A 27,517-nucleotide genomic window follows, 5' to 3' on the forward strand; every position below is an offset into this window, starting at 1 on the left:
CATTCTACATTTAGGAACGTCCAGACCGTCAGCCTCTCTACATTGGAGCGTATTCTTCATAGGAATGCCATGCGGAGTGTTCAGGGTCCCATTCGAACAGAACACAGGCATGAAGGAGTTACGGCGAGAGTTTGTGCTTGGAAGTACCATACATTCAGCACTGACACATGCATGTATTGTACCTGTAATCCAATATTGTTCCTTTTTTACAGTGTCTCACTGTAGCCCACTGTGTTGACCTCTCTGTGTCCATACTGTAACTTGCATTATCATGCTGTCTGTGTTAGCGGATCCACGAGCATGACACAGCTCATGTGTTGTACCAGAACATCTTTATTGATGAGGTGGGATTCAACCTGCTGAAGAGGAGGCGACGGGGCAGAAACCTCATTGGCCAGCGGGCCATTGTTGAGGTCCCCGGTCAGCTTGGTGGGAAAATCACAATGTGTGCTGCAATGAATCACCATGGGATCTTGCACCGTCATCCCCACCTAGGGGCCTATAACGCTGCCCGTCTCCTCGTCTTCCTGGATGGCCTGCATGACCTGCTGGTACCACCTGGCCAGATAGATGACCCACAGCGGATCAATCATGTTGTCATCTGGGACGATGTGAGCTTCCACCGGGCTGCTCATGTGCGTGAGTGGTTCCAGGTCCACCCACATTTTTCCGTTCTATACCGTCCACCTTATTCTCCTTTCCTGAATCCCATTGAGGAATTATTTTCAGCTTAGAGGTGGAAGGTATATGAACGGAACCCACAGGACCGGGTCCCACTGCTCCAGGCCATGGAGGAGACCTGTGGCGACGTGAGTGTCAAGGCCTGTCAGCATGTGTGAGGTATTCAGTTTAATGTGTGCAGTTTTGAGAAAGCCGTTATTGTTTTGAAATATGTGTGTTAACAATTGTTAAAAAGTGTAATTTTTGTGAAGGGGGGAGGGGGGGGTTGAGCAGGCCGGTGTACAGTATTGTACTTTTCTCTGGGTTTACCGAAATAAACATTTTTATGCTGCATATTTGTGTGCTGTTTTATGTTTGACTATGAAAAAAGTAGGCCTACACTGAGACATTTTACAAAAGGAGAAATGGCTCATTCTCCAGAGTCATTGTCATTCATATGGTGTGTTCCATTTTGATGATTGTGTTTTCAATTTTGCACTTCAGTGTGCTGTAAATGCTTGGTAGTGTGCAAGCAAATGCTTAGTTGTGTGTATTCAATGAATGGTATGTGTGTGTCATTTGAAAATATGGCTGTGTGTACCAAATGAAAACACGAGTTCCATTTGATAGAGAGATTTGATGGCAAAGAGTCATCTTGCAAAGGGAGTTTCAGGTTTAGCATTTTGTGTGTGAGGCTTTCAGTTGTCTGTGTGCAGTTTTGAGAAAACCGTTATTGTTTTGAAAAACGTGTGTTAACAATTGTGAAAAACTGTAACCTTGACATTTTCAACACTGGAGGAGGCAGAGCGAGATTTAAGGCTCCCTTATATATCGTTATATATATTTTTCAAATAATATTTTGACAATAATTCATTGACATAAAAACCCGTCAATGATATGAATTTCTTTAATGTATCAGCTAGAGTAGCAAGGCTTAATCTGATTGGCCAAATATATTGACACACAGACTGTGAATGCGTGGCCCATCGAACACAATGTATCGCAGTTTTTGCTGCCTCATCAAAATAGGGCTACGTTGTAGCACTAACGGGGCCAATTTCAAGCCTGTTGCTGTCGGTGACGAGAGAGTGATCGATCACCAAGAGCAAGTCTACGTTTTTCAAAACAATAACGGCTTTCTCAAAACTGCACACAGACAACTGAAAACCTCACACACAAAATGCTAAACCTGACACTCCCTTTGCAAGATGACTCTTTGCCATCAAATCTCTTACCTGTTCACAAAATGGAACTCGTGTTTTCATTTGGTACACACAGCCATACTTTCAAATGACACACACATACCATTCATTGAGTACACACAACTAAGCATTTGCTTGCACACTACCAAGCATTTACAGCACACTGAAGTGAAAAATTGAAAACACAATCATCAAAATGGAACACACCATATGAATGAATGAGCCATTTCTCCTTTTGTAAAATGTCTCAGTGTAGGCCTACTTTTTACGTAGTCAAACATAAAACAGCACACAAATATGCAGCATAAAAATGTTTATTTCGGTACACACAGAGAACAGTACAGAACTGTAAACCGGCCTACTCAACCCCCCCCCCCCCCCCCCCCTTCACAAAAATTACACGTTTTTCACAACAATAACGGCTTTCTCAAAACTGCACACAGAAAACTAAAAACCTCACACACACAATGCTGACAGGCCTCGACACTCACGTCACCACAGGCCTCCTCCATGGCCAGGAGCAGTGGGACCCAGTCCTGTGGGTTCCGTTCATATACTTTCCACCTCCAAGCTGAAAATAATTCCTCAATGGGATTCAGGAAAGGAGAATAAGGTGGAAGGTATAGAATGGAAAAATGTGGGTGGTCCTGGAACCACTCCCGCACTTGAAAGCTCACATTGTCCCGGATGACAACGTGATCGATCCGTTGTAGGTCATCTATGTCAGGGATTTTCAACCAGTGTGCCGCGGCACACTAGTGTGCCGTGAGAGATCGTCAGGTGTGCCGTGGGAAATTATCTAATATCTAGTGTTGCACCAAAGTATCGGCCGAACATCGGTAGCGGGAGATATTTGCCTTGTTTACCGACATCTGCACATCGGTAATAAACTTGACTTTCACCGATATCATTGGTATTTGTGGTTAAACCGCTGGGCAGGTGCCGCGGCTGGGGGAGCAGTCGCCCTCCCATCCACGCCGCCGGAGACTCGGCGTGCGGCACGCCTCGACGTTTTTTTTGGGGGGGGGGAGGTCCTATTCCGCTGTGCCTCACGGCGTCAGTGGTGCGGGGTGCTTTCTTTCTCTTGGACCGTGGGGCGGTGTCCGTCGCCGGTGCGGAAGGCGGGCCGTTGGAGGGGACCGGGTACGGCGGTCGGCGGCTCTGGACGCGTGTCGGGCCCTTCTCGCGGATCACCTCAGCTACGGCGCCCGCTGGGGGAACCCTCCGTTCGCGCGGGGGGCCCCTTCCGGCGGTGCGCCTCGGCTGGCGCCTAGCAGCCAGAACTGGTGCGGACCAGGGGAATCCTACTGTTTAATTAAAACAAAGCATCGCGAAGGCCCACGGTGGGTGTTGACGCGATGTGATTTCTGCCCAGTGCTCTGAATGTCAAAGTGAAGAAATTCAATGAAGCGCGGGTAAACGGTGGGAGTAACTATTGGCACTCAAAACAGGTCAATCTGTTTTAGACAGGGTTAAAAGGTCCTGTTTTAAATGATCCTTGTGGTATTTTGACTAAAATATGTTATAGACATTTCAATAAGACCCCAAGGAACCATATCAAATGTGATAAAATGGGTATAATATGTCTCCGTTAAATAAAGTTTAGTTAAATCAAAGATTGTTTCATAAATCTGATTCAATTTGTGCTCATTAAAAGGTAAGAGTTAGAAAGGGCTGAAATAATTTAAAATAGTGCTTTTTAATACATTTAGAAATTATATTACTAACTATATGTATTATATGTACTGTGTTAGTCCATAGAGTGTCATTTTGGTTGGTGGTGTGCCCCAGGATTTTGTAAATGTAAAAAATGTGCCGCGGCTCAAAAAAGGTTGAAATTCACTGATCTATGTGGTCAGGTGGTACCAGCAGGTCATGCAGGCCATCCAGGAAGACGAGGAGACGGGCAGCGTTATAGGCCCCTAGGTGGGCATGACGGTCCCATGGGGATTCATTGTAGCACACATTGTGATGTTCCCACCACGCTGGCCGGGGACCTCAACAATGGCCCGCTGGCCAATGACGTTTCTGCCCCGTCACCTCCTCTTCACCAGGTTGAATCCCACCTCATCAATAAAGATGTACTGGTAAAACACATGAGCTGTGTCATGCTCCTGGATCAGCATGAGAATGCAAGTTACAGTATGGACACAGAGAGGTCAACACAGTGGGCTACAGTGAGACACTGTAGAAAAGGAACAATATTGGATTACAGGTACAATACATGCATGTGTCAGTGCTGAATGTTTGGTACTTACAAACACAAACTCTCACCATAACTCCTTGATGCTGTCTGTGTTCCGTTCGAATGGTACCCTGAACACTTGTTTCATCCACATGGCATTCCTATGAAGAATACAGTCCAATGACGGTCTGGACGTTTCTAAATGTAGCATGGTCAGCCAGGATCCTAGTTTTTATTTGTCTGAGTGTGATAGAGTTGTTCTCACGAACCATATCTACAATTTCAGTCTCCTGTTCGGCTGTGTAAATGCGGTGAAATTGCTCAACAGACCTGAATGTTTAGAGATTTGAGTATATGTGTGTTGTAGGTTGATGCTTTTACTTGAGAAGTGTGTGCAACAACTGAACATTGTGTGTAGTGTTTTGACAACAAGGTGATGTGTAATTGACATGTAAGTGTAAAGAAGGAAAGTCAGAATCTAATGCAGATAAGGGAGTGATTGGTACATGAAGTGAAGGTTGTGTTGGGCCAGAGCCCAGAGTGAATTGACCATCCACACAATGGGTTGTAAAAGTAAGGCCTGTGAGCCAAGATGAAACCAGCTCTAAAGTTTCCATCTAAGATCAAGCATGGAGATTGTATCTCCTCTGGTGGTAACTTAATCCCTGGGGTTTCCCCAGAAACCCCTGCTCTGCTCCTGGCCGTTCCCACTCTGATCTGACCTCTGACACTCAATTGGCTTAAAGCCAGCATCAACCCATGACCACACCTCGAGGAGGCTGGCCCTCCTCAGGTTAATAAAAGCCCTGACACCCCAAAAATCTTTGCCATTTTACCCTGCTCTGAAGACGTCAACCCTCCGGGTCTTCAGATGATTTAGTTGCTAAAGGGGGCAACCTTAACTTTTAGTTTATCAGCCATTTCTCCCTGCTAAGGACTTCGACCAGGGCCCTTTCCGGGTCTCTCAGACGTTCCAGCTCTAAAGGGGGCAACATCCACAAAAGTTTGTTCTAACTTCTATTTTCTTTTAGCTTAAGTCAACACTTATTTTGAAAGACTATTTTTGTTTTTAACTTGAAAAGGCAGCGCAACAGGAAGCTCATTCGCCAGCCGAGACAAAGACTTTTCTTTTCCACGATCTCCAAAACAACTGTGCCACCGCTGTTCATCACTGTAGAAGAACGACGTCATCCCGTAGAGGAGCAAGACGAATCCGCTCCTATTCGGCCCAGCCGACGCCGCTGCAACCGAGGAACCAGCGCCACCGAGCTTGAGCGGCCACGATCATTCACTGGACTTCCGGAATATCCGCACGACACGCGCATGCAACACCGTGAAGGTCACAGTAAGAGGCTTATTAATTGTCTGGGCAGAGAACTAGTTTAAATACTTAGCGTGTCATTTATTTGATTGTATGTTTTTTTTAAGATCGCCGAATCTATTTTAAACCGTGTAACACGAGGAAACGATGCGTCACTTCCGGTTCCTTGTTTACTTTGTCGAATGTTTTAAAGTGCCTCGCGCCGTGACAGAGAGCCTCCGGCAGCACTGTTATCGTTCGACTAAGTTTGCAGAGACTTAACCTGTTAAAAGATCGGTGCACAACTCTAATTTGTGTACTGAGTGGTGAAGTCACTTTAGCTTGTCTCAGATGATGTTTTTTTGATGTCTCTCTTTCTTTCTCTCTCTCTCTTTTCTCCTAAACCTGTTTCTTACACACGTCCCGACCTACACTTATACATTTCATGTTACGTGGATAAATCTAGATTGAAAAGAGACTTAATTCATCTCGACGCCGTTGGCGCCAGAACCAGGAGATAAGAAATCTCTTTGTCTAAAAGTTCCTTTGTGTAACTGGCGACCGACCGCCATCTTGTCTTCGACCTCATGTCATCACCGGGGTCATAAACCTCCATCTTGAACGTAACATCTTGATCTTGGCCAGACTACGTCACCACGTGATCTTGTCATTACGCCATAGCCACTCCCCTTTCTCTTTCTTAGACACACACACCCACACGCACACACACATAGAGACACAGACAGGCAGACCTACACGACCACACACACACACCAGTAGATACTCAGTATTACATGTGTGACAATTGTGATAAGTGCTGCTGCTGCTGTTGCCATCTTTGAAATATTGGAATTTGTTAAATGAAGAATCATGGAATAACATTAACTTTATTTCCCTTTAATAAATACTTTTGTAATTAAAGTATTTGTATTTCTGTGATTATTTGTACATGTGTATGTGAATACAGCTAGATTACTATAGCCTGTGCTCGAACTTAAAACCCTTCATTGTTTATTATATAATCATTAATATTGACTATTGAGATTATTAATATAACGTATATCACTTGAGACTGATATTTAAAGATTGACTTGTTTGTCCCTGTAACCAGGGTGGTGCCCCGCAACGACAAGCAATAATTACAGATTGTTTCATTCTTAATTGATCATTTTATTGTTTTCATTAATTATTCAACCATTATTAATAGATAACCGTATCATTTCTAATTAATTATTTTACTATTCTTAATTAATAGCTTTGTAATTTTTACTTATTTTTAATAAATATGTTTTATTTTAATAATCATTTTTCATGATTATTAATAATTAGCCAACGTCAAATTCACTACTACTATTGCACAACAGTTGTGCAAATTGTGCCGAATTTTTGCTTTTTGTGTTGTAACAACTGAGAAAAACTGTAATAGACACATGTAGTTTAATACATTAATAAGGTGTTTGATGAAAAGTCCCAGTAATCTGATGCTTACATTATCATACCTTGAGACCCATTTGATACAGTTTGACATTGTTGCGAAAAGTGGATGATGAGGAATACTTCCAAGTGTACGACGTTACAAAAACAAGACATTTCTTGTTTCCACCAGGGGGCGCTGTGATTTTAAGTCAAGATTTCTGTGTAGATGTCATCAGGTTACGACTCTTTTTGTACATGGCTAGTTTGCACATGATTGGACCAAATATTTCTAAGATACATAAGCTTGTTTTGTGATGGCGTGTAATCAAACTTTGATGCCATGGTCACACTGTGTGACGAAAAATTTAAATTTTAAGTCGATCTGATGAAAGCCCTAGGACAAGTACGTCAAAATAAAAATGTGAAATATGGCCAAAATGGTGGACTTCCAGTCGTGTTTTTCACAATGCTTCTTGAGGCTTTTTTGTATGAACATTCACGATACACCTGTGTTCTGATTTTGGTGAAGATTGGTCGTTGGAAAACCTAGGGGCTGCGTTCCAGGTGGCGCTATTGAGCCATTTTGCCACGCCCATTTCCAAATACTCCAGAATATGTAAAAAAAAAATAATAGTGATGATGATTTCACTCAGTGCAGATAAAGAGTCTGAACTTCATCAAACATCTTAATGCAACAACACTGAGTTTGACTAAAGTCTCAATAAACTGTAGATTAATGACACACTCTATCCTCAGGCCACATGTGATCTGATCTGTGAGGATTTAAATTCACTGTAAAGATCTTTTTCATGGAAGTGAAATAAATTCATAAAAACACATGTGATCGTCTCTTGTTCTTCATCATAAACAAGAGAAATATGACGAGGAAACATCATTTTCATCTGACAGTTTGTATATTCAAAGAAAACACATGTAACTTTTAAGTTTCTTCTTATAAAGTTGCAAAAGAAAACTAAGAACAGAAACCACGGACGAGGAAATCCGAGACGGAGTTTTCAAAACAGCCTCCAGATTCAGCAAAGAGCAAAAAATTTGCCACGCAACTTTTCACATTGTCTGTGATCAATTTCTACTCAGAGGTCACTGCTGATTTCACAAAATATACTATATTCAACTTCTCTTGTTTTGTTTTGATACATTTTTACAATTTTAAACTCATTATAAAAATCATTATGTATATTGTTGAATTGATTTACTCTGAGTTGAGGGCGTGAAATCTTGGGCGTTAGGAGGAAGCATGAATGAATCACTAATGCCCCTGTCATGAGTGTTTTATCAGTAATAAGTAGAAAATCTAAGAAACTTGTTTACCAATATCTGTATAAATCATAAAATATGATATGTTTCTGATTAAACAGCAGAATCTTAACAAGTCCTGACTCTGCTTTACGTTCCAGCTTTAATTAAAATGAACATTTAAAATCTCGTTGGGATATTGTTGGGGCTGTTCTTTTTCATGGGCACAGTGTTGCCCGGCTCCTCTCTCTGTACTTGCTGATCCTTCTGCTCACTTGGATCTGTGGAGACACACCAACACAAAAAACATAAAAACAAACAAACAGGGAAATACAGGTTTAAGATTAGTTCACAGGAAATACAGTGGAGTCAAACGGCTGTGAAAGTGGCAGACAGAGCTTAATATCTGACTGATCTGTGGCATGGTGTTACAAGATGAAATATTATAGCTCAGCTAGCAGATGGGAGGGAGTGAGGGGGCCTCCTGTCTGCTGTTGGGAACAATATCATCTCTGCAGGCTACAGGGACAGGAGGTCTACAGACTGGCTTCCTGAGTCACTATAGCTGTGTCGATGTGATTCTAAGCCTTAAAGAGGATTTAAACTTCAGGCCTGACCTGGCTGTCTCTTGGTGTCTTTGGCGAGGAGTTGCTGCTACACTTTTCTCGGTACCTCCCGCTCTTCAATCTTTGCCACCTTGTGGCACGGATCAATGTTTTTTTGACCCTGGTCGGGTCCTGTAGACACCCAGTTGTGCTGAAGAAAAAAAAATGTACAGAACCACAATGACTTCAAACCTGAATCAGACAGATTCTGTAGTGTAAAACAGATTTCTTTGCTCTTTATCTTTGACAGATCAGAGAATTTAGGAGCATGTGTGGGTTTGATCACACAGTGCTAGATACATTGTTGGATGAACAGAGGAATCAGTCAATCACAGAGGAATATTCCCTGACTGGGGACACACTGATGAATTCATTAAAGATCAATAGTCATAATGTCTTCCTCAGGTTTCTTCTATTTTTTCCCTGTTCATTGTTTCTATGGAATTTTCTTACATTTTCTTTGCCATGATCTATGTATCTATCTTTATCAGTCCTTCTAAAAAGCGTTAGATCTCCTTAACAACAGCAGTGTAGATATTCGTTAAACAGAATATGACCAAAATATTTAGTATCATGTTGAAATAAATCTCTGTGGTAAAATCCATGTTACTTTGAAGAATTTGACTGTTGGACTCTCTACAATTGTGCAAATGAAAGAAAAGTCATGAAGACCCACTCACCAATCTCAGGTCTATAATTTCCTTCAACATGAGCTGTATACGAGTGGCCGTCTTCCCCTCTCTGACGATTTTTTTGATCTGGTAAAAATACTGATTCATCCGAGGCTGGTGAGACACAGAGGGAGAGAGACGGTTAATTTGAGACTCAAAGTTCATGTTCAGCATGTCTCCATTCAATCTACCAGACAGCAGGTTGCAGATATTATTATTCTACAGAGTGGACCAATTGTCCAGTTTATCACCTGGAACAGTCCTGACCGTCCGAGATGAAACCGGAACATTTCATCAACAGCAGCATGAAAACCGTAATAGCCAGAAACAAACGGAGGCGATTCACTGTAACCGTTCACCATTAAAACTTCCATGCTGAGGAAACTACCACATTATAAATATTCCCGTTTCCATATAACTTCATTGTAAGCAGCTGCTGTGGGATTGAATAACACCGGAACTTTTCTCTTTTATGTCTTGGAAAGTGTGTCCTTGTAAATCAGAATCACCTCTTAAATTACTTATTTGACACGTGCAGAAGAATACATCTTGGTGGGATGAAAGCAGAGACATGAACTGATCTTCGGCGGCACTAATGTCAAATTCAATGCTATCAAAAAGTTCACATCACATCTTCATCCCTGCAAACAACGCATTGCACTTAATATTTAATTTTGGAAATGGAAACCATCCTTCAATCTGTAGCCCTTCAGATCTTTCTAAGACAGTAATAAAATAAATTTAAGATTTATGTCAGATATACTACCACAAGCTCACCTTGGCCTCCTCTATGTCAAAGTATTTTCCGATGGTGGTGAGCAGGCTGCACAGACACTCCAAAGACACGTTGTCTTGGTTCTTCAGCAGCTTGACCATGCAGTCATGCATGACGGACGCCTTTAGCTTCTTGAGCTTAAAGAGTTCGCCGATGAACTTGACGTAGCCAATGGAACGTCGCCGGATAATATCCTTGGCCTCCTGTAGCTCTAGCCGAAGTCTGTGACGATCCCTCTAATGGGACCAAGAAAACAAACCTCTTGAACAGAGTTGAAACAGAAAGTAAAAGACGTTTCGGTAAAGATCCGGTGTCACACTTACCCGTGCAGCAGAGTCTAGCTCCTTCTGCTTCGTCCTAAACACCACATCATCGTCCTTGTCTTTTTCAAACTCCTTCTGACAACGGCTTAGCAGCAGCTTGATAAAGCTCACTGTGCTATTGGGTTCATCAGGGATGGGCACTTTGAGCTGCACATGAACAGTAAGTGGAATTAATTCAGTAGAGAACATGAGCATTAAAATAAAAATAGTAATGAACTAACCCTGAAAAAACTGGAGTTTTCTTCGGGCTTAACATTTGTTTTTTATATATCGACAAATTAACATTTTCGTATCTGGATTATTTTGATATTAATGACTGATATATATTTAAGGTTATTTTATCAAATGATGGCAGACAGAAAATGTAATAGTTTCTCTAGAACTCTTCTTAATAGAGTTTATAATTAAGGATATGCACGTTTAATAAATTGTGTTTTAAAGGATTATTTGTGACTGATTTTCAAACTCCTTAATAAATAGTGTGTGTCGTCTGGTGTAGACTCTAGAGGCATCAAAACAATAAAACCTCATCATCACACTGTACTGAATTGTGTTGCTTTTCACAGCATTATTCTGTATCAAGGAATAGCTGAATATGAACCAATTGATCCATTTACTGCATAAACATTTAACAAGTTGTTGACTGCATATTGAGACACTGTGTGCACACTCCTCCAATAGATGGTTAAAAGATCCCTTAATTCCTCCATTGTTTTTTTTGCATCTGATGAATGCGGCAATTTACAAAAAACTATATTTATGTACTGCTCTAAATCCAATTCAAACAATTACATTTCAAACACAAGACTCTTTTGTTCCAAAGTAGACACACTTCTCTGCTCAACTAGGCAAACTGCTTACCTCGGCGAGGCAGCTACACATGTTCCCGTAGGCCACCGATAAGCTGGGCTCGTCGATGGCTTTCTCAAATACCAGGTCCACGACTCCTTTGAGCTGCTCCTCTGTGTCGATGGTCACGTCCGTCACCTTCTTCACCAGCATGTTGAACTTCTCAGGCGTCCGCTTGTCCAGGATAATGCGGACCTTCTTGAACAGAACCTGAGAGGAATAGGTCATAACAGGTACTTAAACTCTGAGGTCATCAAGCTCAAAGACCAATCTCTCGCTCCACATGAAAAACTAGTCCTGTTGTAAAGCTACTAGTAATACGTAAAATACAATACTCACAATGATTTTCCTATATTTACAGATTTAAATAACATTTTTACTGGAATTTCCAATTCTTTGAAAATCTTCCATCACGTAGACTAACATTAACTATCAGAAAAGTCTGTATATGTCATTTCTATATATGCCCACTGCTTTGTGGATTACAGTTTGTGTATATTTGGTCGTACCTGTGTTCCTTTGGACTTTGGTTCCGTTGGGAGGTTTTCCCTATTCCTGCCTGGTTTCCGGGCATCCTCTGACTTCTTCAGCTTAACTACTTCATCCTCAGGCCGGCTCACGATGATCTCCCTGGGTTGTGGTCGCAGCGCCCAACGGTTTACAATCTTTACCAGGAAGAAAGGGAAAAACAGTATTATTACCATGACTCAATATCTTTTAAATTAGCCAAAATAACGGATTTTCAATTCCAGTGTTTTAGTTTGTGTGAGTGTCTTAAGTAAGGCAACATAAATATAATTTAGGTTACCCTCTCTTACACTGCCATACTGAAAATCTTGGGCGTGAGGAGGAAGCATGAATGAATCGACACAAATGCCCCTGTTATGATTCTTTTATCAGTAATAGGTAGAAAATCTAAAAAACTTGTTTACTAATATCTGTATAAATCATAAACTATGATATTTTTCAGATCATACAGCAGAATCTTAAAAGTCCTGACTCTGCTTTAGGTTCCAGCATTAATTCAAATGTACTTTTCAAATCTCTCAGATCAATCTATCATTAATCAATATTTCAGCTCAAGTAATTTAAATTTTTGAATTCTGTAGCCAATTCTCCAGATTTTACCCAGAGGTCAAGTCTGATAACAATTTAAGTTTCCATGGAACACGACCAGTTACCACATGGTAATTGTTTGTCATTGTTTTTGTGATTCCAATGTAGAAATATGAGCAAATCAACTATGAGGGACAGAAAGTAAATAGCAGCTTCACGTCTCCAACCCTCACAGTAGAAGGTAAGAAAAAGGTAGAATGGTAAGATCTGTGCCGAAGCCTCTGCAGTTCTTCTCACCTCAGAGAACGTTGGGATATTGTTGGGGCTGTTCTTTTTCATGGGCACAGTGTTGCCCGGCTCCTCTCTCCGTACTCGCTGATCCTTCTGCTCACTTGGATCTGTGGAGACACACCCACACAAAAAACATAAAAACAAACAAACAGGGAAATACAGGTTTAAGATTAGTTCACAGGAAATACAATGGAGTCAAACGACTGTGAAAGTGGCAGACAGAGTGACATATCTGACTGTTTCTGTGGCATGCTGCGTTACAAGATGAAATATTATAGCTCAGCTAGCAGATGAGAGGGAGTGAGGGGGCCTCCTGTCTGCTGTTGGGAACAATATCATCTCTGCAGGCTACAGGGACAGGAGGTCTACAGACTGGCTTCCTGAGTCACTATAACTGTGTCGATGTGATTCTAAGCCTTAAAGAGGATTTAAACTTCAGGCCTGACCTGGCTGTCTCTTGGTCTCTTTGGTGAGGAGTTGCTGCTGCACTTTTCTCCGCTCCTCTAGCTCTTCAATCTTTGCCACCCTGTGGCTCGGATCAATGGATTTTTGACCCTGGTCGGGTCCTGTGGACACCCAGTTGTGCTGAAGAAAAAAAAATGTACAGAACCACAATGACTTCAAACCTGAATCAGACAGATTCTGTAGTGTAAAACAGATTTCTTTGCTCTTTATCTTTGACAGATCAGAGAATTTAGGAGCATGTGTGGGTTCGATCACACAGTGCTAAATACATTTTTGCATAAACAGAGGAATCAGTCAATCACAGAGGAATATTCCCTGACTGGGGACACACTGATGAATTCATTAAAGATCAATAGTCGTCACGTCTTCCTCAGGTTTCTTCTATTTTTTCCCTGTTACTTACATTTCTTTGCCATGATCTATGTATCTATCTTTATCAGTCCTTCTAAAAAGCGTTAGATCTCCTTAACAACAGCAGTGTTATTTCAACAGTATAATGTTGAAATAAATCTCTGTGGTAAAATCCATGTTACTTTGAAGAATTTGACTGTTGGACTCTTTACAATTGTGCAAATGAAAGAAAAATCGCGAAGACCCACTCACCAATCTCAGGTCTATGACATCCTGCAACATGAGCTGTATACGTGATGAAATCTTCCCCTCTGTGAGGATTTTTTTAATATGGATAAAATACTGATCCATCTGAGGCTGGTGAGACACAGAGGGAGAGAGACGGTTAATTTGAGACTTGAAGTTCATGTTCAACATGTCTCCATTCAATCGACCAGACAGCAGATGCAGATATTATTATTCTACAGAGTTGACCAATTGTCCAGTTTATCACTTGGAACATTCCTGACTGCCCGAGATGAAACCGGAACATTTCATCAACAGCAGCATGAAAACAGTAAACTCCAAACAAGCCCAATAGGGAAGTTTGGAGTTTATTTAAGTTTCCGTGGTCAGAAGGTTTTGTTTGCAGGGTGACTGGTATAAGATGAAGATCAAATCACACATTACAGTGATGCAGAGAGAGAGACAGAGAGAGAGAGAGAGAGAGAGAGAGAGAGAGAGAGAGAGAGAGAAGAAAGGCAAGGGGATCATTCATGTCTCTCCAAGTATCTGAGGACTCCGGCTGAGTCCAGCTGGGAGTCCCCAAGTGAAGCAGAGTGGGGACACTGAGGGGATATTCCCATTTCCACATAAGCTACTTGTAAGCAGCTGCTGTGGGATTGAATCACACCGGAACTTTCCTCTATTATGTCTTGGAAAGTGTGTCCTTGTAAATCAGAATCACCACTTAAATTGCTTATTTGACACGTGCAGAAGAATACATCTTGGTGGGATGAAAGCAGAGACATGAACTGATCTTCGGCTGCACTAATGTCAAAAACACTGCTATCAAAAAGTTCACATCACATCTTCATCCCTGCAAACAACGCTTTTCTCTTAATATCTAATTTTGGAAAGGGAAACCAGCCGCATATTATCCTGTAAATGTCGAAGCTTTCAATCTGTAGCCCTTCAGACCTTTCTAAGACCATAATAAAATAAATTTAAGATTTATGTAAAATTGACTACGACCAGCTCACCTTGGCCTGCTCTAGGTCAAGGACCTTGCCCATGGTGGTGAGCATGCTGCAGAGACACTCGAATGACTCTTCGTCGTTGTGGTTCAGCAGCTTGACCACGCAGTCATGCATGATGGTTGCCGTGTTCATCTTGAGCTTCAAAAGTTTGCAGATGGACTTGATGTTGCCAATGGAGAAGTCAGTCACGATCCGTCTAACGTGATCAAAGACGCAAAATTGAGAAAAACATATATACATGTCAGAATGCAAAAGAGATGTTATAGACGTGGAAGACGCCAACAAAGATGTCAAGGGCTGAAACCTGTGCTGATGTGTTAATAACAAAAAAATGCATTTTCTGGAGCAGAATCTTTACACAATGTCTTGTGTCAGACTCAAACAACCCCCTGCTGCGTTCTGCCTTTATTTAAGGCAAAGTGCCAAGTGACATTATATACATTTCCAACAAGTTTTACCTATAAACAGGGAATAATTCGTGGATCAGGGCTTCAAATCAGAGACTTTAGGCCCCTTGTGGAGCCTTTTTTGCATGCAGGCACCAGCTAACTGATATGATGATGAAGGTGGAAGAAGAGAGCAGGAGAGGAAACATAGTTGTGTAAATTACCTGATGATGCGTCTGTCGTGGCTCGGTAGCAATCTGGAGGGTTGTGAGGAGATGTTAGCAAGGAGGTGGAGAAGGAGTGATGACAACATAAAGGTCAAAGGAAAATCTGCCTTTAATCCTTTGATACACAACATGGGTCAAAAATGACCCTTATTCATTTCACATGTTATTTCATGCATGGCTGTGCTTCTTTGCTATATCTTTTCAAATCTATTTTTTTAATTATTTAATATTACAAAGTATTCATTGAAATATTTTGTTTTTGATTACCACAAATCATAATATTTATTTTTCGCTCTTAATTTTTGAACTAAAATAGTTTTTGTATTACTACATCAAGTTTACACACATGGGTAAAAAATGTCCCATGTATGCAAGTGTGAATTTGATAGGAACGTTTGATTTGTAAATGTTTCTAGTTAGGAACATGTTTACTGTGGACAACTTTTCACATGCCACACTTGTCAGAACTACTTGTCAGAACTAAACGGGCTGCTTTTGCACATCTGATTCATGTGAGTCTTATTTTAAAAGTGTCTATCTAAGAAAATATTTGATATCTTGTGAAAAGATAACTGCACGTAATATTTGAACATTACTTTCCTCTACTGGTGGGAAAGAGTTTGCAAAAAATACAGGGAGCTAGGCAATAACATGATATCAATAATTATCGTAATAAAATTCTCCTCATAACTGAATAACTAAGGTCAGTCCCTCTCATCTTTGTCTTCTGACACTGGGAAAAGATGCGGTTACACGGACAAAGAGGCGGATCCAGGGAGGTTTTTTTTGTCACAGTCTTTTGACATTGTGAGATAGCAATTTTTTTAAGTTTTACCAATAAACAGGGAATAATTTGTTGATCAGGGCTTCAAATCAGAGACTTTAGGCCCCTTGTGGAGCCTTTTTTGCATGCAGGCACCAGCTAACTGATATGATGATGAAGGTGGAAGAAGAGAGCAGGAGAGGAAACATAGTTGTGTAAATTACCTGATGATGCGTCTGTCGTGGCTCAGTAGCAATCTGGAGGGTTGTGAGGAGATGTTTAGCAAGGAGGTGGAGAAGGAGTGATGAGAACATAAAGGTCAAAGGAAAATCTGCCTTTAATCCTTTGATACACAACATGGGTCAAAAATGACCCGTATTCCTTTCACATGTTATTTCATGCATGGCTGTGCTTCTTTGCTATATCTTTTAAAATCTATTTATTTAATTATTTAATATTACAAAGTATTCATTAAAATATCTTGTTTTTGACTACCACAAATCATTATATTCATTTTCTCGCTCTTAATATTTTAACTAAAATAGTTTTTGTATTACTACATCAAGTTTACACACACGGGTAAAAAATATCTTATGCATGCAAGTGTGAATTTGATAGGAACGTTTGACTTGTAAATGTTTCTAGTTAGGAACATGTTTACTGTGGACAACTTTTCACATGCCACACTTGTCAGAACTAAACGGGCTGCTTTTGCACATCTGATTCATGTGAGTCTTATTTTAAAAGTGCTATCTAAGAAAATATTTGATATCTTGTGAAAAGATAACTGCACGTAAAATTTGAACATTACTTTCCTCTACTGGTGGGAAAGAGTTTGCAAATAATACAGGGAGCTAGGCAATAACATAATATCAATAATTATCGTAATAAAATTCTCATCAATAACTGAATAACTAAAGTCAGACCCTTATATCTTTGTCTTCTGACTTCACAGTAAAAATGTGGAATATGGCCAAAATGGCCACTAAATGGAAAATGGCGGGCTTCCTGTTGCGTTTTTCACAATATCCCTTGAGTCCTTTTTTTTATGACTGGTCACGATACACCTGTGTTCCGATTTTGCTGATGATCGATCGAGGGGAAACCTAAAAGCTTGTTCCAGGGGGCGCTGTTGAGCCATTTTGCCACAACCATTTCAAATTACTCCATTTGCTGCAAAGTTTGATAAGAAGTTCAGCATGTTAAAGCCCTCAAAATTCAGTTTCGTCACAATAATAATAAGAAGAATCCTTGAAACTTCAATAGAGCCTCTCACCATTCAGTGCTCGGGCCCTAACTAACAGCTTGCAAGCAGTTGTCAGCTACATGGAATTGGAGCTTCTGAACTAAGAACGTCTTGAAATTAAAAATGAAAAGGATTGTTTGGAAACCTTTTAACTTTTGTTAATTGTTACGACAGAAAAGGTTGGCACACATTGCAGTTGCACTTACTGTAGTAATATTTGTAATGTAACTAGAAATAAAGAAATAAAGAAAAACTACATTGACAAGAATAGCTTTTTTGTTTGGATGTCACAGATAAAATTTGTTCACATTTGAGCTAGAAAGAGTAAAACCAGACACTCAGATAATGACACAAACTCAGACTTAACGGCTTGCATTGCCATCAGCAATACTTTCTTTCATAGTGATGGTCAAAGTGAGGAGGGTGACATAGCCACCTTCACTTTGAGAAAATAAGCATGGTGGAACAAAAATGAAATAAAACAAAGCACTTGTTTTCAACCTTTTCCCCCTTCTACACAAACTTGTAAAAGCAACTCAAGAACTGAAGTCACAACGCCAGAGCAATCCACAAAAAAATATTATTTTTTTTCTCACCCAGGTAGGAAACATGACAGCACAACATGGTCAAACGGTTCAGGGGTAACCGTTCCCCCAACACAACACATTCACTGAATCTTTCCTGGTGGACGTTTGGGAAATCAACTGAATATGATGGGAGATATCAAAGTTGTGCCTCTCAATTAAAGGTCTGGATAAATAAACGAGTGAATAACAGAATCGGTCCGACTGACCATCTGCTGCGTCATCAAGATTAGCCAAGCACCATGTAAACACAACACCACCTCGATATGTTCTAATGACAACAAAACAAAATGACAGCACTCTTCTGCAAACCTTATGCTAGCTACATCGATCAAAGTAGATAGATAGATAGATAGATTACTTTATTCCTCCCCGAAGGGAAATTATTATACATGTGTAATTTATACATTACACATGTATAAATATTATATACAAAGAATATACAAAGAGTATGATATAATATGATATGATATATAGTAGAGGTATAAATATAAGTATTCGACTAAACAATAGATAATATAATATACTATGAGTGTAAGAATATGTAGGCAGTGTGCAAAAGACAATATTATTGTATAAAATGATATATAGTATCAATATGGTTTATATTAACACATAGCGGAGTGTTTTACAGGGTACACAGTGCAAGGAGACAGGTACATTTAGTGCAGTTCTGTGATGGTGGCTCTGACAGAGGCAGAGGAGTTGTACAGTCTTATTGCAGTTGGGAGGAACGATTTCCTGTATCGTTCCTTAGAGCAGCGGGGTAGAATGAAGCTGCTCCTTAGCTTGTCCAGTGTTTTGTGGAGGGGATGAGAGGGATTGTCCATGATTGCCAGCAGTTTTTTCCAGCATCCTCTCCTCCACCACCTCCTCCAGGGTGACAAGCTTAGAGCCAACCACAGACTCTGCCTTCCTAAGGAGTTTTCTCAGTCTGTTGGCGTCCTTTGCCTTGATGCCCGCACCCCAGGACACCACAGCAAAGAAGATGGTGCTCGCCACAACAGACTTGTAGAAAATCTGCAGCATCTTGTTGCAGACATTGAAGGACCTGAGCCTCCTCAGGAAATAAAGCCGGCTCAGGCCCTTCTTGTAGACAGCCTCTGTGTTGGTGGACCAGTCCAGTTTATTGTCCCCAGGTACTTGTATGCAGGGACCACCTCCACATCCGTCCCACCATGCAGACAGGAGAGGGCAGGGGCTTGTTCCTCCTGAAGTCCACCACCATCTCCCCCGTCTTCTTCACGTTGAGCTGCATGCGGTTCTCCCCACACCACTTCACAAAGCGGTCAACCAGGTCCCTGTACTCAGCCTCCCTCCCGCCCTCAACACACCCCACAATGGCCGTGTCATCAGAGAACTTCTGCAGATGACACGTCTCAGTGCAGTGCTTAAAGTCAGCAGTGTATGTGGTGAAGAGGAAGGGAGACAGTACAGTCCCTGGGGGGCCCCGATGTTACTGATCAGACGATCAGACACACAGTTCTATAATCTCACAAACTGCGGTCTGCCCGTCAGATAGTCATCGACCCAGTTGATGAGGGGAGCACTCACCTGCGTGCCCTCCAGTTTGGCCTTCAGCAGTCTGGGCTGGATGGTGTTGAAGGCGCTGGAGAAGTCGAAAAACATGATCCGGACTGAGGTGTTGGGTCTGTCCAGGGAGGAGTAAGCCTTCTGCAGCAGGTAGATGATTGCAACCCCAACACGGGGCTGATACGCAAACTGCAGGGGGTCTTGTGATGGGTACACCAGCGGTCTGAGGTGGGCCAGGACCAGTCTTTCCATGACCTTCATGATGTGAGAGGTCAGTGCCACCGGCCTGTAGTCCTCCAGTGCAGCAGGACGTCCTTCTTTGGGCACTGGGACCAGGCAGGATGTTTTCCAGAGCACTGGCACTCTCTGAAGGTGTAGGCTCAGGTTGAAGAGGTGCTGGAGAACTCCACAGAGCTGGCTGGAACATGCCTTCAGCACAGGAGGGCTGATGCGGTCCGGTCCCGCAGCTTTCCTCGGATTGAGCCTCTCCAGCTCTCTCCTCACCTGGCTGGCTGTGATGTGGAGTCCAGGCTCGGGGGTGGAGGGTGTCAGTGGTGGGTTTTAGGGTGGAGGTGATGAGGCTGGTGCAGAGATGTGTGTGTTGCAGGAGGTGGTGGGGGGCTGTGGGTGATGTGAGGATGTCCTGGGGGTGGGAGGTGTGGAAAGGTCTGTGATTGGGGGAGGTGGTGACGGGGTGGTGGGGGGCAGGGGGTGATGGGGGGAGGTGGGGGGTTGTTGCTCAGAGAAGCTGTAGAGGCAGTCGTAGAAGCAGTGGAGGGTCCGCTGGGGGTGGGGGGGTTGGAGTTGAACCTATTGAAGAACGTGTTCAGCTCGTTCGCACGTTGTTCATTGCCAGCTGCTCCCCCATCTCTCCTCTGGAAGCCGGTGATCTCCTTCATCCCCTTCCAGACGTCCCTGCTGTTGTTGTCCTCCAGTTTGTGCTCCAGTTTTCTCCTGAAGTTGTCCTTGCTCTCCCAGATGCTGCGCTTGAGCTCCCTTTGTACCCGTTTGAGTTCTGCTCTGTCCCGTGATCTAGAGGCCCTCTTCTTCTCGTTGAGAAGGGCCTTCAGGTCGCTTGTTATCCACGGCTTGTTATTTGGGTAACAGCGGACCTCTTTAGTGGGGATGGTGTTGTCTATGCAGAACCCAATGTACTCAGAGACACAGTCAGTCAGGCCATCAATGTCCTCACCATGTGGCTCATACAGAGCATCCCAGTCTGTGGCCTCATGAGACCATTTCCTCACTGTCCTAACTGTGACTGGGTGCTCCTGAACCACAGGCTTGTATGATGGTGAGAGCAGGACTAGGTTATGGTCTGACCTGCCCAGTGGTGGCAGGGCAGTGGAGCTGTATGCATCCTTAACATTTGCATACAGCAGGTCCAAAGTCTTATTTTCCCGGGTGGCACATTTTACAAACTGGAAGAAGGTTGGGAGTGTGGATGAGAGGGAAGCATGATTGAAGTCACCTGTGATGATGACGAAGGCTCCGGGGTGTTTTGTCTGTAATCCTGCAGTCACAGTGTGGATGACGTCACACGCTGCTTCTGCGTTCCCAGATGGAGGAATGTAAACATTGATGGCGAAAACACTGGTAAACTCCCTCGGCAAATAATATGGACGAAGTCCGACGGCGACAAGCTCGATGTCCGGGCTGCAGACACGCTGTTTAACGGTGACGTGCCCGGGGTGACACCACCTGTTGTTCACGAGCACGGCGAGTCCCCCTCCTTTCTTCTTGCCGGTCGCGGTGGTGTCTCTGTCGGCTCGAACCGTCTGGAAGCCGGGAATGGTGACGTCTGAGTCCGGTATCTGCTCGTGCAGCTACGTTTCCGTGAGACACACAATACTGGACTCCCTGTACTCCCTCTGTGTTGTTACCACCTGGCTCAAGGCTGGCAACAAAAAGGGAGATCCACAATCAGAGCTTTAAATCAAATAGAATTTATTTTACTGAGACAAAAGGATCAAGTATCAGGCTGGTGCAGCAGGCCCTGCTGAGAGAGAGAGAGAGAGAGAGACACTCCCAAAAGAGCAGTCCTTTATACTCTCTGGGACGGCCCACCCAGGTGGGCAGGTAAGTGGCTGAAGCTCCACCTACCAGCACTGAGCAAGGCACACAGGCAGGTAGAATGAGGGTCGTCACACCCCCTCCCTTAAGATGGGGGTCCTCCTTTGGATCCCCAAAAATGTTACGACAAATACCTGTTGAAAAACCTCCAGGTCGACCTCGTCCACAGTGATGCGGCCGCTGGCGGAGGAATGCTGACTGAGGCGGGTCTTGGTCATGGCGCCGCCCGCCATGCTGGACGTCTCGCTGTCGTTGTCGTTGAGGCGCCGCTTTTTGGAACTGGCCGCGCCGGAGGAGTTGCGGCTGCTGGAAGCGGCGGTGGCCGACTGGAGCAGGCGGCTGTTGTGGCTGTGGCCTGAGCCTGAGGTCAGAGCGATGGAGACCTTGATGGTTGGAGGGCTGGGAGACAGACGCAGCCAACAGGCCATCTTGGAGAAAATAACCATGGGCTGCACTCTCCACCTCATCATCTGGAAGAACCTGGTTGTACAGAGCCTGAAGTGTTGGGTCCTCTTGTTGCTCTTTCACAAGGTCACTGCAAGACACAGGCAAGGGGAAAACAGGCACAAAAGACACAGACTTTCTTTTCTTCTCGGAATGTTCAGAATAGGAATCCTCACTGGCACGGCTCATTGCGCGTGTCACTGCACAGGTGGGAAGTTCTACAGAAGGGGTTTTGGGGGACTCAGATTTTCCTACCTGGGAGGATAGAGGGTCCACTGGCACATCAGGCCAGACTCGACGACCAGCCAGGTCATTTCCTAAGATGACCTGCACTCCCCCCATAGGCAGAGAAGGACGCACTCCCATGATCACATCACCTTTCACTATACTTGAGACTAGTGTCAGTTTATGCTGAGGAACAGAGAAGACAGTCAAACCCATCCCTCTGACCTCAACACTGGAACCAGTGTCTGTCTCAGGAGAGAATGGCAACACAGATTCCACAATATATGAGTCAAGAGCCTCTGAATCTCTTAATATCTTGACAGGTACCTTTCTATCACTTCCAACCAGTGAAACATAACCTTTAGAAACAAATGCTGCAAAACCAGGATCAACGTCCTCATCAGATGAGGAACACGGCCGTTCTTGAGCCCAAACCGGAATCTCAATTATTGACTTTAACGAAGGTGGTTTAGTGTGGGCCTGCACGGCGGCAATGACACTTCTTTCTTCGGCATGAAGAGACACAGCAGCCGCAGATGGTTTTGCCGGAAAATAAGCAGGCATTGATTTTTTCCTCAGGATTGGACACTCATTTCGCCAGTGACCCTTTCCATGACAGTAATTACAGATGCCATTTGGGTCCAGCTTTCCCCTTAAATCCTGTTCTGCTTTACCTGAAATTCTTTCTGTCCGTTCGGACCAAAACTTACTCCAACAATGCTCTCGGGGGCCAGAATCTCCACGACCACGGCTCTCACCAAAAAAACCTTTATGGGTCAGGACAAACTCATCTGCCAATCTAGCAGCATCTGTAACCTTGCTTACTTGCTTTTCCTGGATGTAGGTAACAACCCGGTCAGGCAAAGTCTTTTTTAACTGCTCAAGCAAGTTTAGTTCTTGAAGATCCTCCATGGTCTTAACCTGAGAAGCAGCACACCAGCGACTAAAGTGAGTGGATAATTCCCGAACAAACTCAGTGTGAGACTGCTTCTCTTTTCTGAGTAGCCTGAAACGCTGACGATAAGCTTCCGGTACCAATTCTTATGTTCTAAGTACTGCAGCTTTAACCGACTGGTAGCTACCACTATCAGTAACAGTCAAGGCTGTGAAAGCCTCCTGGGCCTTGCCAGTGAGCACACATTGAAGTAATAGGGTTCGCTCCGCGTCCGACCAATTTCGTGCCTCTGCTAAACGCTCAAACAACACAAAGAAAATGTCAGGGTCCTTTTCATTAAACTTAGGAACTAACCGCAAGTTAACAGCAACATCAAATGACAGAATAGGAGGAACAAACAATTCTGACTCTCCAAACTTCTGTGGCTTAGTCTGAAGCTTTCCTTGACTCATAAGCTCCAACTTATATCGCTCTAACTCTAATTGTTGTCTTGCCTGAACATGGGCTAATTCAGCCTCCCGAAGATGGGCATCTTGTTTTAACTTTTGCAACTCCAGAGTATTTTGATGTATTCTGCTCAAATGTAAACCCAAGTCCAGTCAAAACAGGAGCCATTTTGGGCAATTTTAATGCCTCAGTTACCCTGGTGGAGTCTACATCTAAAACACTATCCTCATCTACAGGTGTTTTAAAACTCCCCACTGGGACAGGCAAAACTTCTTTCTCAACCAATTGGTGCTTTAAGGTGGCCAACAATTCATCTTTATTAAACTTTTTTGGAAGTTCAACACCGTAGTGTTCAGCCACCTTCACAAGCTGATCTTTTCTGTAAGAGTTAAGCAACTCATCGCATGGAGAATTAACAAAGTCATCAATTGAAGCCATTTCCCCAGTATACCTGCAACGTAGAGGCACTTATCAAAAAAACAATTCCCACAACCTAACTACTAACTAACAGGGTGACAGGCTGCTTTAAACAAGGAACCCCATCCCTCTGACTAACTGCCTAACCAGTTTTAACTAAGTAACTCATCCCTAGTCTTCATGCAGGTTAGTGGCAGGATAAATTAAGCACGAAACCCAGTAACCCGGTTAACCGTGAGCACGCTGAAAGTCACCTAGATAGTCATGGAAGTGCCCCTGAGCAACTGCTCTAACCACATACTGCACAAAAATAACAAACTAAACAAAAAAAGTTTCAATGAGAGACAGCTAGTGCCCCTCATTGCTTATTCCTAACAGGGTAAAGGGTTCCAAATGAATTAACAGCCCTTACCTCTGCCAACAGTTTCAGGAAAATACAATTCAACACAAACATTTGTGTGGCAAAAATAAATATAAAAATATAGCTTTTAACAAAAGCTATATTTATCATTTAGCAATACTAATCAATTCCAATCTCGGTCGAGCCCCCATTTGTTACCACCTGGCTCAAGGCTGGCAACAAAAAGGGAGATCCACAATCAGAGCTTTAAATCAAATAGAATTTATTTTACTGAGACAAAAGGATCAAGTATCAGGCTGGTGCAGCAGGCCCTGCTGAGAGAGAGAGAGAGAGAGAGACACTCCCAGAAGAGCAGTCCTTTATACTCTCTGGGACGGCCCACCCAGGTGGGCAGGTAAGTGGCTGAAGCTCCACCTACCAGCACGGCACACGGGCAGGTAGAATGAGGGTCGTCACAGTGTCTTGATGAGCGCTTCCAGTTTGTCCACTTTATTTGCCAGCGACTTCACGTTTCCAGTGATGACAGCAGGTATGAAGGGCTTAAACTTCCTCTTCTCCATCCTCCGTTTAAGGCCCGCTCTGCAGCCCCGCCGTCTCCTCTTTAGCTCCTCCGGGATGGTGGGTCTCTCTCCGGCCAAGAGTGTAGTGTGCCTCAGGGCCATCAGCTGGTCGCGGGTGTAAACAATGCAGGCGTGCGTTGCAGGCATGCTCCCAGTGATCCGAAGAGACCGAAGTGCGGTTAAAAGTTATAAAAAAGTGTCCAATCAATAACAAAAGCATCTCGTCCTTGTGCGGTACGAAGATGCACAGAGCAGTGCAAAAATAAATATAAAGAACTTACAACAAACGTAATAAAAACACAAAAGACGACAGTAATATACCAAGAGGTGCTACAACAGGCACCCGTTAGTACGGCGCCTATTGTCAAAAAAACAAAAAAAACTAAAAAACACTTGGCACTTAAGAACGGAAAAGAAACAAACAAATAAACTTTCATCAATATCTTAATGTACATTTTTGTAAACAGCTAAATGCCGAGACTAGGGCATGATAATAGACAGTCGGTTTGGCTGGTGTCTGGCATACCAATACTGTGTCACTGTGAAATGACATGCACCTTGTCCAAAGGACGGTCTTCCCTTTTAGGTTTGCGAAGATCGATTAGCTCAAAGCGATCGAACGCCTCTGAGGTGACACTTCATTGGTTTAACCTTTGAATACTGAATTGAAATTTTGGGATTGTGAGAAATCAGGCGATTCACAGCCATAGAGAGAAAGGGACGGTTTTGAAGTCTGATGTTTTTTTTAGATCCCAGGTATGTGATTTCTGTGTCTGAAAAAGAGAAACTGAAAGGCACTGTAAGATCTGCAAATAATGGTAACGACTGGTTACCTAGACATCTCTAAATCCAGTGGACAATATGGCGTAACGGGTTCTAATTTGGTCCAGAGGGAGAGGAAAGGTTTTGGCAGCAAACAGGTGAACGCTTTTGGCAGTGCCAGGTTCGAATCGAACGGCATTTTTATTTTATTTTAGAACAAAACGGAATCTGCTTCATCCACTTACTAATAATCCTGGAGAATCTACTATTTTCCAGCATTAAGGGGAAAAATTGTACTGGAATATCTGAAGAATATAGCAAACGTGTACCTGCTCAATATCACTATCTTCTAGGAAATGTACATCGGTGTAACTGAACTGAAACGTTACAAAACAAACAATCACTGATTTGAGTAGATGGCAATATCAAAACATGAATAGTTTTACATTCATGTATCTCACACCTGGCTTTACTTTACAAATCTAAACACGTCTTCTGTCTTTATATAAACGATCATGGAGGCCAATTGTTGCTTTCAAATAAAAAGGTCTGGGAGTGAGTTCACTATAGAAGTGAGTATGGCTTTGGGGGGGATTCATACTGTACAGCAAAAGAAGACTGACATGACGTGATGCATGATGGCTCTTAAGTCAAAGTTTGGCCAACAAATTGCATGTTCCTTCCTCGCCCTTTAAACAGATAATGCCGTCTAATGGCTAAATCCCAAAACTCAATAGTAAAAACAAAAATAATATGATTGTACACAAACCCCCCAAAAATAATAGTTCTCACAATAGAACCAAACTCTAACCCAAGTACACATATATAGAGCGGCTGTGTGCACTGTGTTGTGTGTGTGTGTGTGTGTGTGTGTGTGTGTGTGTGTGTGTGTGTGTGTGTGTGTGAATGTGTGTGTGTGTGAGGGGCTGGTAACTTTTTGTGGGGCTGGTAGACTGAGGCGTTGGGTTCCAGGGAGGAGGGACTATTGTCCATGAACTTGGAAGAGTAGTGCGGGGTGACGGGGTTGAGGGTGCTGCTGTCCGACGAGTAAGACAGGCTCAGCATCACCGCCATTACCTCGGCTATCTTCTGCTTCAGCTCTGCGATCTCCTGCTCCCTCTGTGGGTTCTGGCCTGGAGGATATGGAGGATGAAGAGACGTTACAGTTTTTCAAAATTGTTACAGTTTTTTTTTGATTGCTCAAGCACGATTTTCAAAACAGGGCCCGGTGTTTCAAACACTAAACACAATCAACACAAGCACACACCCAATCAGCAGAACACCTCAGTTCCTTTTGCAAAACGAAACACTCTTGTAAAAACTATACACTAATTTATCAAAACCATATTTTTTTTGCCATATGAAACACACACGCTTCATATGACTTAATTATGTTTGACCCAACCCAGTTACACACTGCTGTTGCTAACCTAAAACACTTTTAGCAATTCCAGTTCTCAGTGATTAGAGTACTGTAAGTGAAGTACTCTGAGAAAGTGCAAATATACAATAAATTCACCAAACACTACACAATACCAATACTGTAGACTCATGAAAATATAATTTATTTCTCTCCATATCCCCAAATCAGTAAACATGTCAACATGGAGAATCACAACAAAACATGTCCCAGTTGTCATGCTACTACAGGAGTGTGTATAACACTGTAAGCTCGACAAATATCAGACAACAGAAAATTCTGTATCCAGTACAGGTTTCAATGAGGGGTACCTGAGCCTGGGGCCGGAGATCGTAAACCCTCCACCGCCATGCCGAGAAAAACTCTTTGATTGGGTTTAGTGACGGAGAGTATGGTGGAATGTATGGTACTGTAAACTGTGGACTGGTGTTGAAACCAGTTCTGGACCAGAGCAGAGCGATGGAATGACTCATTGTCCCAGATGACAATGGATTGCATCTGGTGCATGTGGTTTTACTGCTGTGACTATG

General features: G+C 42.9%; 1 protein-coding gene across 1 annotated transcript; it reads right to left on the reverse strand.

Moving 5' to 3' along the window:
- Positions 1–8,238: 8,238 nt before the first annotated feature.
- On the reverse strand, positions 8,239–13,782 carry LOC128439724 (eukaryotic translation initiation factor 4 gamma 3). Its single transcript, XM_053422114.1, has 10 exons — positions 13,659–13,782; positions 13,037–13,175; positions 12,597–12,697; positions 11,753–11,908; positions 11,256–11,453; positions 10,395–10,541; positions 10,074–10,307; positions 9,306–9,410; positions 8,693–8,776; positions 8,239–8,301 (listed from the first exon to the last, which is right to left on the reverse strand). Exons 1-10 carry the CDS (start codon positions 13,755–13,757, stop codon positions 8,239–8,241), a joined length of 1,326 nt encoding a protein of 441 aa, XP_053278089.1. The 5' UTR covers positions 13,758–13,782.
- Positions 13,783–27,517: the final 13,735 nt, after the last annotated feature.

Source organism: Pleuronectes platessa, chromosome 5 (genome assembly GCF_947347685.1).
Source record: "Pleuronectes platessa chromosome 5, fPlePla1.1, whole genome shotgun sequence".
NCBI lineage: Eukaryota > Metazoa > Chordata > Actinopteri > Pleuronectiformes > Pleuronectidae > Pleuronectes > Pleuronectes platessa.